General features: G+C 44.8%; 1 protein-coding gene across 2 annotated transcripts in view; it reads left to right on the top strand.

Annotated features, from left to right (window-relative positions):
* Positions 1 to 336: 336 nt before the first annotated feature.
* Shtn1 (shootin 1) overlaps positions 337 to 15,628 on the top strand; it is a 107,114-nt gene continuing 91,822 nt past the window's right edge. Inside the window, exons 1-2 of one of the 2 annotated variants that reach the window (XM_015997190.3) lie at positions 337 to 987; positions 15,405 to 15,457. In XM_015997190.3, the coding sequence (XP_015852676.1) occupies positions 930 to 987; positions 15,405 to 15,457 (111 nt within the window). In that variant the 5' untranslated portion in view covers positions 337 to 929. The remainder of the gene's footprint in view (positions 988 to 15,404; positions 15,458 to 15,628) is intronic. The other variant, XM_006978456.4, reaches the window with a different exon arrangement.

Raw genomic sequence — 15,628 nt, 5'->3', positions numbered from 1 at the left:
GGAACTAAAATCGAAGAGAAACATGTCTGCTTGGCTTTCTTTGCCAGGGCCTACCCCAGAGCTGGGTGTAAACACATGGTCTTTAAGAGGGGCAAGGGCTGTGTATCATTACACACTAGGCTCCCTGCCACGCAACCAAGTGACCTTGGGTATTCAGAGTGCAGTGCCAGCCTCCCCAAGGTCCTCCCACCGGAACCAGATGATCTTCACTGCAGTTTAGGCATGGTGAGACCGGTGAAGCAGGGCCCAGGTTCTGTCCAGCCCCCTCTTCACACTGGTATGATGGATGGAAACCCGCGGAGGAACTATGACCAGACTGCCACGCCCTCCCCCCAGGACTGTGAAGTGACTCAATTAGCCAGACAGCCCGCAACATGCACCTCCTGGGCGAGCTGGCCTCAAGGTGCTGGGTATAGAACACAGGTTTTCCAGCCCTGGCCGGATAGCAGTGCGTGGGAGCTGGGGCAGGGGCCTGAGCGCCCGGGGTCAGTCAGGTCCCGCTCAGATCCGCTGTCCAGCTCTAGAGCGGCGAACCCGGGGCGGGTCTCCTCGGCGCGCGCGTCGGGGTGGGAAGCAGTGCGCAGCGGAGGCCACACACAGGGACGCACACACACCCCTGGAAAGATCGCAGGCGCCCTGGGGCCGCGACACCTGACCCGCCTTCTCGGCCCACGCCCCTCCCGGGCCCAGCCCCCAGGCCCGCCCGCCGCAGGTGGAGCAGCAGCGGCCCGCGAGTAGGTGCGCGGGATGATCTCACCGCGTGCTGCGCGCCAGGAGGAGGAGGAGGAGCAGGAGGAGCGGGAGCGATCCCAACTTCCGGGTAGTGCAGCCGCACGCCACGCCACCGGCGTCTTGCTTTCTGCTCCCCCTCCCCCGTGTCCCCCTCGCCTCTCCCTCCTTGCCTTTTATCCCCAGCCCCACCCGCCAAAATGAACAGCTCGGACGAGGAGAAGCAGCTGCAGCTCATCACCAGCTTGAAGGAGCAAGGTAGGCGGGCCCGCGGGCGCAGGTGCGGGAGCCGCGGCCTCGGGCGGGACACCTCCGAGCGCTGCCGCAGGTGCCAGCCAGGGCCTGGGGATCGAGAGGCCGACGCAGTCACCCCGCGGCTCACCCGCGGTGAAGCGCTCGCCGAGCTCCACGCGCCATGCAGAGCCCTGGGCGGAGGAGCTGGAGCGTTTCCCTGCAGTGGGACTGGGGATCGCGAGACCGGGGGGGCAGGGACACGCATCGGGAGTGCACAGGGTCACGGCTCGCACCCCAGTCCACACGGGAGAAGCGAGCAGGGCAGGATCGCTGGGCGCTGTGTGGCAGCTCAGCTGAGGCCGCACCCTTGCACACTTTAGCATTCCTGGGCCTGCTGCTTTCCCAGCTTTTCTTTGGGGGTTCGGTCTAGTTCCTTTTTCTTTACCCAGCTGGGATTTTTTTAGGCCACCGATGTGTTCTCATCACTTCCCATTTTTAGCAATTTATTAGTCAGTGATTCGACACCCTGCCTGTGTGGGGCTTTCTGAGGGAGCGGGGCTGGTGTTGGGTGCCAGAAAGCCAGGCCGTATTGCACGCGTTTCTCTACTGCTTGGTAGCTGATGATTGTCATGAGCACATTGGTGAACAAAGCCAGATCCTAGAGCCAGTTAACCTGACACACTTAAAAAAATCGCTTAATTATCCCGGGTGGTTTGAAAATATGGGTCAAGAAAGAGGAACCACATAGGCTTAGGAAGTGTGCAGGGCATGCTCTTCATTGAGGGACTTGCTGACGCTGCAAGGGCCCTGCTTAGTGGTCAACTGGTCTGGCCCTTTCACTTCCCTTGGCTTAGCAGCTCACCAGCTCTGTGAAGTTGGTGTCTTGCCTTCCTTGAGCATGTGGCTAAAGACTGGCTAAACCTGATGGTTTAGAGGTCCTATCAAGGACTTGAGCTGCCGCTTTTCAGATCCATCAGCCACAGTGTCCACACTCTGGGCAAAAAGGTCTCCACAGCACTGTACTGTGTCACCTCGGGGGAGTTACCCAACCTCACTGAAATGGATGTAGCACTCTTCTATCGAGCATCTAGAAACCCTGAATGGGTGTTAATTGCTTTCACTTTCCTCTTGTCCACAATTAGCCCCAAGTCAAGCCACACAGCACCTGTGACTCCAGTAGAAGGACAGATTGCCTTATTTGGAATCTCACAAGTTTTTTTTTTTTTTTAATGGAGAACTGGATTTCACGGGTATTTATTTTGAATAACACTTTCCTGTGTCTCACAACACAAAGACCTTTGATTCATTATTCTAGACTTATGGAACTTTCAGTATTAGTCAATACCAGATCTTTTGATGGATGTTCAGTTTGCAAATGATTATAAAACAAAATAAAATATTATTTCCTCTTATTCTGTTTGTAATTCTCAGAGTACACGTAAGGATGCCGACACTTACAAACACCTTCTCTGGCCCTTTGCTGGACTGATGTTTGAAGAAGGGAGGATTCCCAGGTTTCCAGCTCATTCTGTTGTGTTGTCCTGTTATATTAAAAATCAAATCCATGGCCTTGGTATTTCTAAAGGCTGATCTTCCTGATGGAGGACTTGAGCCAGAAGTAATAGAACCGAGTTTTGTGTTTCTTGAGACCTCTCTCTCTCTCTCTCTCTCTGACATTGAGACATGTCATATGGGTGTTAGGAGTGTTCAGCCTACGGTGAGATTTTCATATCTTGAAACCAGAATGTGTTTGTCAGACAGACTGTGCTCAAGACTTACTTAAGAGTATTTAATGGCTGTTTGACCTGTGGAATTAACTGGGAAGCCAGGGATTTGAGGTGTAAACATGGCCACCAGGGCTTTGGGTACACCAGTACTATGGTCACTTTTTTATGTTGATGGTGGGTTGTTGCCATGGGGAGTCATAATTTTAATTTCCCCATTTAATATGAACAAGAAGAACATTTTTGATTGGTTGCTCTATTTTCCTTGTTTAGTGCTGAGTAAACGCATACTTTTGTTTCTTTAACAGCTACCGGTTATTTATGTATAGGGCCCAAGTTCTAGAACAAGAGGCTACAGAGAGTGAATCAGACTATCCTGGCTCTTAGAAGTTCTTGTCCAGCAGACAGTCATTAATCCAAGAGGCATGTAAATAAATAGACTGTTATTTTTTCTAGGATAGGTTCTCAGAAATGGGGTTGTGGGATTTGGTGGCATGCATGTTATAAAATTACATCTTTCAGTGCAGAAGCATTCCTGTCAATAGTTGTACCAGTTTGTGTTCCCCCAGCAGTGCCCTCATCACCAAATACTGGTTAACATTGGCTGACAGTCATCATTATCAGTTGGACAGCCTGAATTCAGTTTCTGAATTTTTGCCATTGGAACTGGCAAAATGCCTCCTTTAAAATGTACATTGCCCTGACTATTAGTGAAGTTCAAGTCTTCCCATGTTTATTGGCCATTTTTGTCTCCTCGTGGTTCCCCCTTTAATGAGTTTTGAGTCTAAAACTTGAACCTCTTGCCCGGGAGGGGTTCAGGAAGGAGGCTGCTGTGTGTACTGCAGAGCTGACAATAATCTCGTGGGAAGCCTTCAGTGCTGAGAACAAGGTTGTGCTTGACACAAGTTGTGAAGGGCAATGACTGCGTCTGTCACAATATGAACAATCTCTAATTTATATGTACCACTCCCCAAGCTCCGTGTCTCATACAGCACACCCACTTCTGAATTACTTCACAACATTGTATGTTCCTGTCTACTGAATGGTATAATTAGGTATATTATGTCTTTCTAGAAAGTTATATTATGTCCCTTAAAAAAATTAGCCAGTGTGTGATTTTTTTTTTTTTTTTTTTTTTTTTTTTTTTTATGTTCAAGCAGATGCTGAGGTAATGAGGTAATTCTCCTTTTGTCTTTTTCCCCCCACGGGCTTTATTTTATTGGGCTGATTGACATCGTTAATGCATGGAGAAATGGCAACTTAGGATACTATTTCCGATGCATATTTCCCAGCTATCAAAGTGGACATTTCCCTTACAAAACATCATACAATTTTCTCTCTCTCTAGAATTCTTTTGGTAAATGATAGACTTAGTTCAGCATTTGTTGAAGGTACACGGCTTTCTGTGTGATTCATTCAACATGCATACACTGAATATTCATAGCCAGGCACTGGGCGAGCATCAGAGACCAGTGAATAAGGCCTGGACCCTGCTGGTGATGAGTTCTGTGTCTGGAGACAGTATAAAATCCAGTAAGAGTGTTGATTGACTTATATGGCCTTTTGGTCAGGTAGCAGCTTGAATGGCATCCTCCACAAAAACCATGGATTACTATTGCTATCCAAAGCAGAATGGGCCACCACCACTGAAGGGCCTGACCCAAGCAATAGATAACTATTAGGCTGGTCAACATGGCATGGTAGTGCCGATTGGAACCTGGTGAAGTGTGGAAGAGTCGTTGTCATTTCAAAATATGGGTGTGTCTTTCCCCCTTTCTTCCCTCTTTCTCTCCCCCCTTTCATGCTTCTCAGTGCTAAGGATGGGACCCAAACCCTTATATATGTTGGGCAAGTATTCCGCTACTGAACCACCTAACAAGGGTATTCTCAGAAAAGACCAAACAATGACAATGAAAACCAAAAGTGATGGCCATTCTTGGGCAATTCTATATTCTAGGGTAAGATTTTTATTTTTTGAGACATGGTCCCAGGAAGTTCAGGTTGGCCTGGAAGTCTGTAGAGCAGATGATAACCTTGAACTTGAACTCCTGATTCTTCTGCCTCCATTCCCAAGTACTCAGATTACGGGCATGTATCACCACATTCCAGTACTTATGGTTGGTTAACACAAAGCTGATTCTTAAGATTCAGCTTCCTCCTAGAGCTAAGCTAGTGACTCATGGGTGCTTTTTCCAGGACTCCTTTAGCTTCTGGGGAGAAAACAGTGTGGCATTATTGTGATTGAAAGGGCCCAGACTGTTGCATGGCCGTATTAGTACATGAAGCTGAGATGCCAGCCCTGGGCAGTCCATCCAATGCCACTCAGTAGAAGGCAATCTGAAATGCTATGGCTTCATGTACAAACGTGGTTTTTCAGCACTGTTTTTCTAAGTGTGGTCCAGGAATGGCCTGTTTCTGAGTCACCAGCTGGTTTTTAGAACTGTAGTTTACTTCTAAGGTTGGCAAGCAGTACTGTGGAGATAGTGTCTAGGTCCTCCCAGAGATGGGCCTCCATGGCCTGGAGCCAGGCCTGGTGCTCAGAGCTCCCATCTTTATTAACACTACTCCCAGGGAACTGGATCTTCCTTTTGTTTTTAAAATATTAACATAAAATAAAAATGAAACATACAATGTTCTCTTTCTTCTAACCCATTGTTTCTCAATCTATGTTTTACTGTTACTCTCAAGAGAAGTTTTATACCATGACCTTGGGAGGACCAAGGTTTTCCTTTTTCTATTAAAAATCATGCTTTCAGTAAATGGACTAGAGTTAAAGTCATCTATATGAACTTGTGTTAGTTTAGTGTAGACATAGATTGTTACATATAGAAATATGTCTGTTTATGTTATATATATTCAAGCATATTTATCACTCAGAACATGAGTGCTAATAATGCTCCCCCAAAAAGAAATAGTGTTCCACAGGGAAATGGCTGATTTTATGATCAAGATATCCAAATATGCAAGCTGAGTCTGGGACATCCTGTGGTTCCCCAAACTAAGGAAGTGTTCAAACTAATATTCTCACATGTTGGCAACAAGAGACATAGAAGCCAACTGAAGAATTGTCCACTGCCCAAAGTTGGAGCAATTAAAAACAAACAAGATGTAACCCACAACGCAAAATAATGTATGTGATGAAATAATGTGCGTGGGATGTGATGAAATTGACATTTTATCTCTGATTTTCTCTTAAAAATCTCAACGTCTCATGTACTCTTATTTTTCCCTCGAGACAGGGTTTCTCTGTGTAGCTTTGGTGCCTGTCCTGGATCTCGCTCTGTAGACCAAGCTGGCCTCGAACTCACAGAGATCCGCTTGCCTCTGCCTCCTGAGTGCTGGGATTAAAGGCGTGCACCACCACCGCCTGGCAAAGTCCCATGTACTCTTAAGGAAAACATCAGAAAAAAATCTGGCTGTGGTAGATTCATGCCTTTAAGCTGTCAAGGTCTCAGCAAAGGGACCGGCAACAGTCCAGGCACGGCAGTGCCACAGGAGCATCACAAGTTCAGTCTCAGCTATTCAGTGAGTCTGAGACTAGCCTGGGCTACTTGAGGCCTGGTCTCTCCCATCTCACTGGGGGAAAAAAAAACTCAAACCAAACAACCTACCCCCAAATTAAAAAAAAAAAAAAGCTTTAATACAACAAGAAGAATTTGTCAAAGTCATGAGGGTGGGGACCAAGGTGAAGAAGCACCTAAGGATGTAAGACATTTAAATGGAACGTGAAATCTCTTTGTAGGTACTGGAAAAAGGATGTATGTTGTTGAATCATCTTTTTGTACTCTGTGAAGATGTGTTTTTGCCAAGGCGCCTTCTGGCTGGTTTAATAAAGAGTTGAATGGCCAATAGCTAGGCAGGAAGAGGTTAGGTGGGACTTCCAGAGAGAGAAGAAAAGATGGATCTAAAGGGATGCCAGAGGACACAGTGAGGAAACAAGGTGCAAGGTGGAAGAGACGTAAAAAGCCACGAGGCAAAACATAGATTAATATAAATCGGTTTGTTTAATTTGTAAGAGCTAGTGGGACAAGCCTAAGCTATAGGGTGAGCTTTCTTAACTAATAATAAGTCTCCATGTTGTTTTTTGTGAGCTGGCAGCCCAATGAAATAGGCTTCTACAGACATGGATAAAACTAAGGAACATAGTGGGCAGCCATTCCAGCTTTGACTGGAAGCTCCAACCCCCATTGAGGCTTCGGTAATGGTCACGCCTATAAGGTGGGGCTGAGAGAGGACGCTGAAGACCCGGGTTCCCTGAAGACCCGGGTTCCAGATGCTCGGGCCCTTTTAGTTCCTGGACCCTGGACGCTGGAGGTAGACGCAGCAGAGCTCTCCAGAGAACACTGCTGGACTGTGCCACGCCTTTCCCAGACCCTGTAAACTATCCCTTCACTTGTAAGTTACCCCACAAAATAAACCTCCCTTTTAACTACATGGAGTGGCCTTAATAATTTCACCAATAAAGGAAGTCTGAATAAAATGTGGAATTTGAGTTATCACAGTGTGTGAATAGGGCCCAGAATTTAACAAATGTTCCATACTAATGCCAAATGCATTAGGGGATATATAGGAACTCTTCACTTTCTGGAGCCCCTGCTCATAATGTCAATGGATCTCACTGTATAGATTCAATCAACTCCATATTGAAAACATCTGAGGCTCTCCTCTGGCCTCTGTGTACACAGAGGTACACAGACATGTGTGCAAGCAAAACATCCCTGTACATAAAAAATATATATAAAATTTTAAAAAGAAAATACTTGATAAAAAGTTCTTTTATAATTTGTCTCAAATAATGTGATATAACAACTATATATAGAATTCACATTGAATTGGACACTATAAGTATCTAGAGATGACAGAAGGTTACAGGACGGTAATTGCTGGTTACAGGTAGATAGCCAATCATTTTGTGCTTCCCTTTCTCCTTCCTTCCTTTTTAGAAACAGGGTCTTACTCTATAGTTCATGCTGGCCCAGTACTCGGTATGAAGACAGGATGACCTCACATTTGCAGTGGTCTTCCTGCCTCTGTCTCTCAAATGCTGGAATTCCACGCCCAACAGACAACAACCAACCATAAGAAACATTTTGGGATCTGAGTGTTCATGGTGATTCTAGAGAGAATCCCCTGCTGGCTGTGCTGTCTTCCCAGTTTGTTTGTTTTTTTAAACATATCTAAGTTTTCTTGTGTGTATGTGCCTGTAAGTGTGCATGTGTAGGTGTGCGTGCATGTGTGCGTGTGTATGTAGCTGCAGGTGTACATGTGTGTGTGTGTGTGTGTAGCTGCAGGTGTGTAGATGTACGTGTGTGTGTGTGTGTGTGTGTGTGTGTGTGTGTGTGTGTGTGTAGCTACAGGTATGCAGGTGTATGTGAGTAGGTGTGTGTATGTAGCTACAGGTATGCAGGTATATGTGTGTAGGTGTGTGTGTTTATGCAGGTGTGTAGATATATTGTGCAGGTGTGTATGTGTGTTTGTGTAGCTACAGGTGTGCAGAAGCAGGTGTATGTGTGCAGGTGTGTGTGTGTGTGTGTGAAGTGTGGGTATACATGTGCCATGGAGTTCATGGTGAGGTCAGAGAACAACTTGGTGGATTTGGTTCTCTATCTTTACCTTTACTTGGGTTCTGGGCCTCAAACTCATGTCACCAGACTTGTGGCAAGCTCCTTTACCAACAAGTTCCTCTTGCTGGCCCAGGGTTCACTCTCTGTACTGGACTTTTGTGGGGTCTAAGCAGTAGGTGTGGACCCACCATTGCAGATGCCACACAGATAGTGTCCCTGCTCCGGGATCTCCATACACTCTAGCCACTCACTGCTCCTTTCTCAAACTGCTAATGACCACAGATCCCTTTATTGCTCTTTCCAGAACATTGTAGTGCATGTGGCCATTCATATTAATTGTTTTCATTTAACACTAGGTAGGTCTTTTTGTGGCCTGATAGCTCACATTGCTTCACTGAATAATATTCCATTGTATGGATGTACCACAGTTTGTTTATTCATCCACTTATTGAAGAACATCTTGGGTAGTTCTAAATTTCATCAATTATGAATAAATCTGTAAACATTTGTGTTGGTAAGGTTTGGATGTCTCTGTGTTCTGTGATTACATTATAGTCCTGGGATAGGGAGTTAGTGAACCTGCCCTGGGGCTGTGATCTCACGAATTCTCAGTACCTCCCTCCTCCAAGGTGTTAGGCTCTGGTAAAGCAGTTTCTCTTGAGATCAGGTCTTAAGAACAGAGTGGCAAGCTGGGCATGGTGGCCATGCCTTTAATCATAGGACAGGGAGTCAGAGACAGGTGGATATTTGTGAGTTTGAGGGCAGCCTGATCCATGTAGTAAGTTCTAGGTCAGCTAGGACTATGTAGTGAGAGACTCTGCATCCAAAAAAAAGTCAGGAACAGAGTTCTCTGAGCATCATTTATAGAACAACTACATCTAAAGGAAGTAGCAGGAACCTCTTAGGGTTCTAGGATATGAAACAAAAAAAATCTTTTCCCTACCAACCTATCCTTCCAATTCCCTACCTCTAGGACATTTTAAACTCAAATCTGTACAAATCAAGCCTTCACATTTGTGCAAATACAGCCTAGATTTTTCCTGTCTGGGTTCTAGTTCTCCAGCGGGGGTTTCTTCCAGGCACTCACTGCCGTAAGTTGTATGCCCCTGTGCTGCCCTGTGTCTCCAGTGGCAGGGCTGGGGCTAGCCCTGTGACCTCAGTTCTCTGACGGGTCTAAGAGGATTGTTGCTGTACCATTTATTTGGTTTTTGTTGTTATGGAGATTGTGTGATGTACAAGCCTATATGCTAGGAATCAGACATACATATATGTAGTATACATTAATATATGTACACGTGTAATAGATATATAGACTGTAAAGATACTTAGTTTCCTTCCTTCCTGTTGTTTAATTTGAAGCCATTCATATGGTTTGTTGAGAGTTCTTCAGCTTTATTAGCACTGACATGTGTTCCACCCAGTGTTGTTGAAACTCTGGCCTGCCATAATTCCTTTCCTGATAGGAAATCTGTCAACTTTGTTTTTTTTTTTTTTTTTTAAATCAGCTTTCCCAGAGGTCCCCCCACCCCTGGCTTTTATAATGATTTAATTAACAAGTGAGGTATAAATGGCTTCCCTCTCAACTCTGGCTCTAAGTGGAGGATCCACTGGGACATGAGCAGAAGGGGAGCCTGTCCTAATTGAACAGCGCCTTTATGACTCTAGCCATCATCTCCCATTAGCAAGGTTTCAAGGCTCCCTGATTCTGACAGGCAGACTCAGCCATGGATACAAACCTGCATTAGGAAATGTCAGGATACAGTGTTGCTGTGCTTTTCTTTCTGCATACATTTGTTTGTTATTTAAGACTTCCTTTTTATTGTGTCTTGATGTAGCATATGATGTGATAGATAGACCATGCCTGGTGAGGAGAATGCTTGACTATTGAGGATATGCTCAAGTGAATGCAGATTCATTCTTCCTCCTCAGTCAATGCTTACTTTAAGTCAGGCACTGTCCTAGATGCAGACATCTGGGTAGATAAAGACACAGTCTTTACCCTAAAGGACTATTTCCCATCTAGTGTGCTGTCAGGTTACACACTGACTCTTACCAACATCAGTTGCCTTGAGTGACTCTGGGAATCAGTAGACATGGTCTACCTTCACTTCCTTCTGCAGGTGTGACATCTCTATGCATCCATATCTTCATTTCTAAAGTGGAGATGTTAATTTGGCTTGATTATTTTGCATCATATGTCTGTATGAGCCTTTCGTTCATCTATTCAGCATAGGTGTGGACTCTGTGTTTGGTATTCTGATGACAGAGCTCATTCAATTGAGTTCGGAGAAAAGGCAAGATAACTTAGAATGTTATGCACAGGGATTTAAGCAGAGTATAATACTTGTTTCACATCTTGGATCTTTTTGGATTTGGGAATATTTGTATAGAATTTACTATTTTATTGTTCCTGATTTGAAAATGTGAAGTCCCAAATACTCCGAAATCTGGAACTGTGCCTTCAAAAAGTTTTCTGGTTTGGAGCCTTTTACACCTCAGATGTTGGTATCTGAGGGTGCTCAGCCTCTAATGAGTAGGGTGCTCTGGTAGCATATTAAGATGTAAGTGCTGACTTTGCCCAAGACATACAAGAAGAGCTTCCTAGAAGAAATGACAGTTAAATTTCATTGCAAAGGGAGCGGTTGGGGGAGACCTCATGGGCAGAGCAGAAAATATTTCCAGAAGCTCTGGAAAGCATTGTTCAAAGTGTTGATCTAGGGATGATGCTAGAGGGGTAGGTCGAGTGGCCTGGCTGGCACCCAGAGGTTTGCTAGGTTTGGGGGGTTAAAACAGGCAGGTCTGGGTGACTGTGATGGCTGTTGACCTTCTCCAGAGGGGCTGTGGGCAGTTTATAGTTAGGAAGTTGAGTTGTCATGTTTCTGAGACAGCTGTGTCTATCTACCTCATTGCTTCCTGGGCTGGCTGTGTTGTAGTTTGTGACTTGGGAAGAAAAGGGCTGTTGTGGAATAGAATATTTGTTAAACTAAATAAAGATGTGTTACATTTGTTTGTGTTGCAGAATAATTGTTTAACTGTGTAAAGATGTGTAGCATTTGTTTATGCTGTATTTGTTTAACTATGTAAAGATGTGTTGCTGTTTCACCTTGCCTGCCTAAGGCACCTGATTAGTCTAATAAAAAGCTGAATGACCAATAGCTGGGCAAAGGAGGAATAGGCGGGGCTGGAGGGCAGAGAGAAAAGGGAAGCTGGCCAGGCCACCTGGGGCCAGACAGACGGACACAGAGGAAGCAGGACATACAGAATGAAAGAAAAGTAAAAAGCCCCGAGGCAAAATGTAGATGAATAGAAACAGCTAAATTAAGTTATAAGAGCTAGTGCAACAAGCATAAGCTAAAGGCCAAGTATTCATAATTAATAATGAGTCTCTGTGTCTTTACTTGGGAACTGGTTGGCAGCCCAAAGAGAAAGCCTGCTACAGATGGCTTCCTTCAGCATTAGGGATTTAGAAATGGAAAACCAGCGTGATTCCTGAATATCGTGCTCTGCCTGATATTCTCCTTGTTTTCTCCAACATCCTCTCTTTTTGTCTATTTCGTACTGTTAAGCGGTTGTTCCTCACACTGACTGCACATGAGGGAACTCACTTCTTTAAAAACAAAGCAGAAGAGATGACCAAACTCTACCCTAGACTCAGTAAATCACCCTGGGGTGGAAGAGGCACTCACCGTGGAGAGGGGTCCAGGGCCTGTGATTGCCAAGCTCTCCAGCTGGCTCGAGTGTGCTTCTAGGATTGAAAAGTCTGGTTCTCAGGCATGCTTCCACGCCCTTGCCAGGATTCGTTGTGACAAATGGCTTTTAATGTGTTAGCTTGCTTCCCAACTCCTGCTTGGTGGAGATAGTAGTCTCCTGATGGGGGGCCAAGGAGGGGGGGAGGGGAGGTAAACATAACCTTGAGACCTAGGATATTCTTTTGTTATTCACTCAGGATCTGGCAAGATTTGCGGTTTTGGTAGCAATTGCCATGGCTGACACTGGACAATACCAGCATGTGTTAACTCATTTACTCCCCAGGGTAAGACTACCAAATCCGTACCAGGAAACTGAGAATCAGTGAGATGAACTGGCTTGCTCTGGGACTCCTGGCCAATACGTGCTCATCTAATTACTGCTCTGTCTGACATGGTCACATACGTAAAGCGGGTAAACTGAGGTGTGAAATCTTTCTGGGCTGTGTCTTTCCTGTTCCGTTTGTGTGAGGCATTGCTTCAAAGGATAGCTCTCGCCAAACTTGAGCTGTGCACACTTACCTTAAATGTTTCAAACTGCTAGCCAGTTCTGAAGCAGTAAAAGAATGCTTTCTGTAAAGCCTCTTAACATGTCATAAAAGAAGTAGCTGAGGGGGCTGGAGAGATGGCTTTGAGGTGAAGAGCCCATACTGCTGTGTTACAGAGGACCTGAGTTTGGTTTCCAGCATCCACATCAGATGGCTCACAACCACCCCCAACTCCTGCTTTAGGTGATCCAGTGCCCCCTTCTGGCCTCTGAAGGAGACTACACAGACACACAGACACATAATTTTAAAAAAATGAAGTACCTTAGTAATAGAGACCATTTCCTTGATGATGACAGCAATATACCTTGATTAGGATGATACATATTCATATGTATGCATTTGTGTGTGTGCATGAATGTTGTTTTGGGAGTGAGCTTTGTTTTTTTAACTTCAAAGAAATAAACATTTTTCATTCCTTCTGTGACTCATCCCCCTGCTATCCCCTACTGTGACCAAGGTCATTATACTCTTCCTGTATTTTCCCTTACTTAAGTACTTGCTTTTTGTTTTATGTTACAGTTGCACATAGTTATAAGAAAGCATCTTTTCTGTGGTTTCTATTAAAATATTATAGGTGAAGGGTTCTTAATTAATGCTTTTAACAAAGAGCCAGCAATTAGGAGTTTACCGTGTTTTGTCTGAGTCTATTGGCAGTATAATGGAGCGTGGTGTGAGTATTTTAGAAAAGCTTTCCAAGCCATTATTTGATCTTGTAAATAGAAAAAAAATCTTATTTCTTCATGTCAATACAAGATTATAGTTTTATAAGCCATTACTGTTTATATGTATGTCAGTAAAGTAGGTCACTAATAATTCAGTGTTAAATCAATTTTGGTGTGTGTGTGTGCGTGTGTGACACATGCCGTAGTGCACATGTGGAAGTCAGAGGACAACGTGGGAGCTGGTTCTCTGCTTTCACCATGTGGACACTGGAAATTGAACTCAGGTTATCAGGCTTGGTGGCAGGTACTTTTACCCTATGGGCCATCTCACTGGCCCAATTTTGATTTTTAAATTTCATCTATAGATACTTTAAATTTTTTTAAGTAAAAAAATTGTGTGTGAGTCTGATATATATGTGTGTGGATACAGGCATCCATGGCAGTCAAAGCACCACCTTGGGGGTCAGTCCCCACAGTCTGCCTTGTTGGGGAAAGGGGCTCTTTTGTTATTTACCACTGTATGTGGCAGGCTAGTAGTCCCTCAAACTACCAAGGATTCTCCTATCTCCACCTCCCATCTCTCCATAGGAATGCTGGGATTAGAGATGTATCCTGCTGTGCCCATCTTTATGTAGGTTCTGGGGAATTGAGCTAAATTCTTCACATTTATGAAGCAAGCAGAACCATCTGCTTAGCCCTGCAGTTGTATTTAAATGTTAACTAGTTTAAGTCAAAGTCTGTCAATAAAATATTTTTATCTTTATGTTTTGAAGCTCTATTAATTAGGTAGAATAATGATGTTTGGGGCCATGACCGTAGTCTACTACCTATTAGCATCAATGCATATTTAGAAATCTCTTGGTTTTTGTTTGTTTCTGTTAAAGGGGGTACATATCAATGGTTTCCTAGATCCTAGGGCAGTTTGGTTCACACTCCATTGTTTGAATGTGTGTGGTGAGCGTTGCTGAGGAGCCCGGGTGCGAGGGCTTCATTTTGTACATCATCCACTCTTTCCTGTTGAAAACGTGTTTTCTGAAGCGCTCTGTCTTCGTGTGTTCAGAACTGCTTCGTGTGTGTTCAGAACTGCTTCGTGAGAGGTCTAATGCTTGGAGACTTGGGCGGGTGGGTGTGTGGCTTCTCTCAGTCTGTCTCAGTGCTTACTTGACGGTTCTAGTTCTGCCGTCAGTCCCCAGCCCTTCGGCCACTGCTTGTCCCTTACCATGTGAAGGGCTTGTTTCTGGGCATTCTCTGCCCTTGTAGTAAGCATGCATTGCTAGAGCTGATGACCAGGTAATACGGGATGTTCTTTTTAGGGAGGGAAGGTTAAGCAGGGTTATTGAGGCCAGGATGGATCCTCCTGCCTCAGTCTTCCTAATGCTGGGATTACAGGCATGTGTCACCCTGCCTGGTGCCCATCTGGGATGCCCCAGGCTTTTATTCCTGTCTTTAGATTATTAATAGGAACAGGAACCCTTTTTAAAGAAAACTGAGCTACTCTTAGAAGATAAATCCCAGTTAAAAGTTTTACAAAGGTGAACAGGCAGCCTAGTGATAACCTAGCTCTCAGTGACAGGCTTGTTTAGTGGCTGGTGAACTAACTAGGCTCTGCCTCGTTGTTATCTTAGGCCATTGTCCCAAACTTCATAGACTCAACTCCAAGGAGGCCTAAGAATGGTGTTTTACTAAAATATGAACGTGGGGGTGGGGTCAGGTTACTTCATGAGCATTTCCCCACATGTCTGGGAATCTGCATTCCCACCTCAGTGAAGTGAAGGTTGCCTGTCTTGTCTGGAAACAGATATTCTCAGTCCAATGTCCAGCCCATAAACCTTCAGCTCTGAATAAAGTAGACAAATGATACTGTGTTGAGTGTGCAAGCCTACTTTAATTTCTAAGTAAACCTCTGATTTTAGCACCCAGGTGGATAGTGTTGGGAGGCAGAGCAGGGGCCTGAGTGCTCTCACAAGGCAAGTACTGAGATCACAGCGAGAACTTTTCAGATGTCACTTCTGGCCTGTGGGTTTTCCTGATGACTCTGAAATTCAGTGTGGTGGGCTCAGAGCCTTGAAAGCAAAAGCCCTTTGGTGGTCTCTCCACTCGGCTGAATGTAGTGAAGCGTTACTGGGGGTCAGCTGAGTTCACAGGTTTTCCCACAATGAACTTTTGAGTTGTAATGTCGCTTTTTTTTTTCTTTTAGCAATAGGCGAATATGAAGACCTTCGAGCAGAGAACCAGAAAACAAAGGAGAAGGTTCGTACTGTACCCCTCCCTTTTCTTGCAAGCATGAATGCCTGGGCAGCATAATGCATTGTTCAGCCACCAATTTCAGTTAAGTGTGAATGAGAGAGGTTTTTTTTCTTTTTCTCTTTTCTTTTCTCTTGCATGTGTGGTTCAAGCTAATATCAACTCCAGGCTCCAGAT

This window comes from Peromyscus maniculatus, chromosome 1 (assembly GCF_049852395.1).
Source record: "Peromyscus maniculatus bairdii isolate BWxNUB_F1_BW_parent chromosome 1, HU_Pman_BW_mat_3.1, whole genome shotgun sequence".
Classification (NCBI taxonomy): domain Eukaryota; kingdom Metazoa; phylum Chordata; class Mammalia; order Rodentia; family Cricetidae; genus Peromyscus; species Peromyscus maniculatus.
The sequence above is the reverse complement of the archived record's forward strand: the minus strand, read 5'-3'. Positions and strand labels throughout refer to the sequence as shown.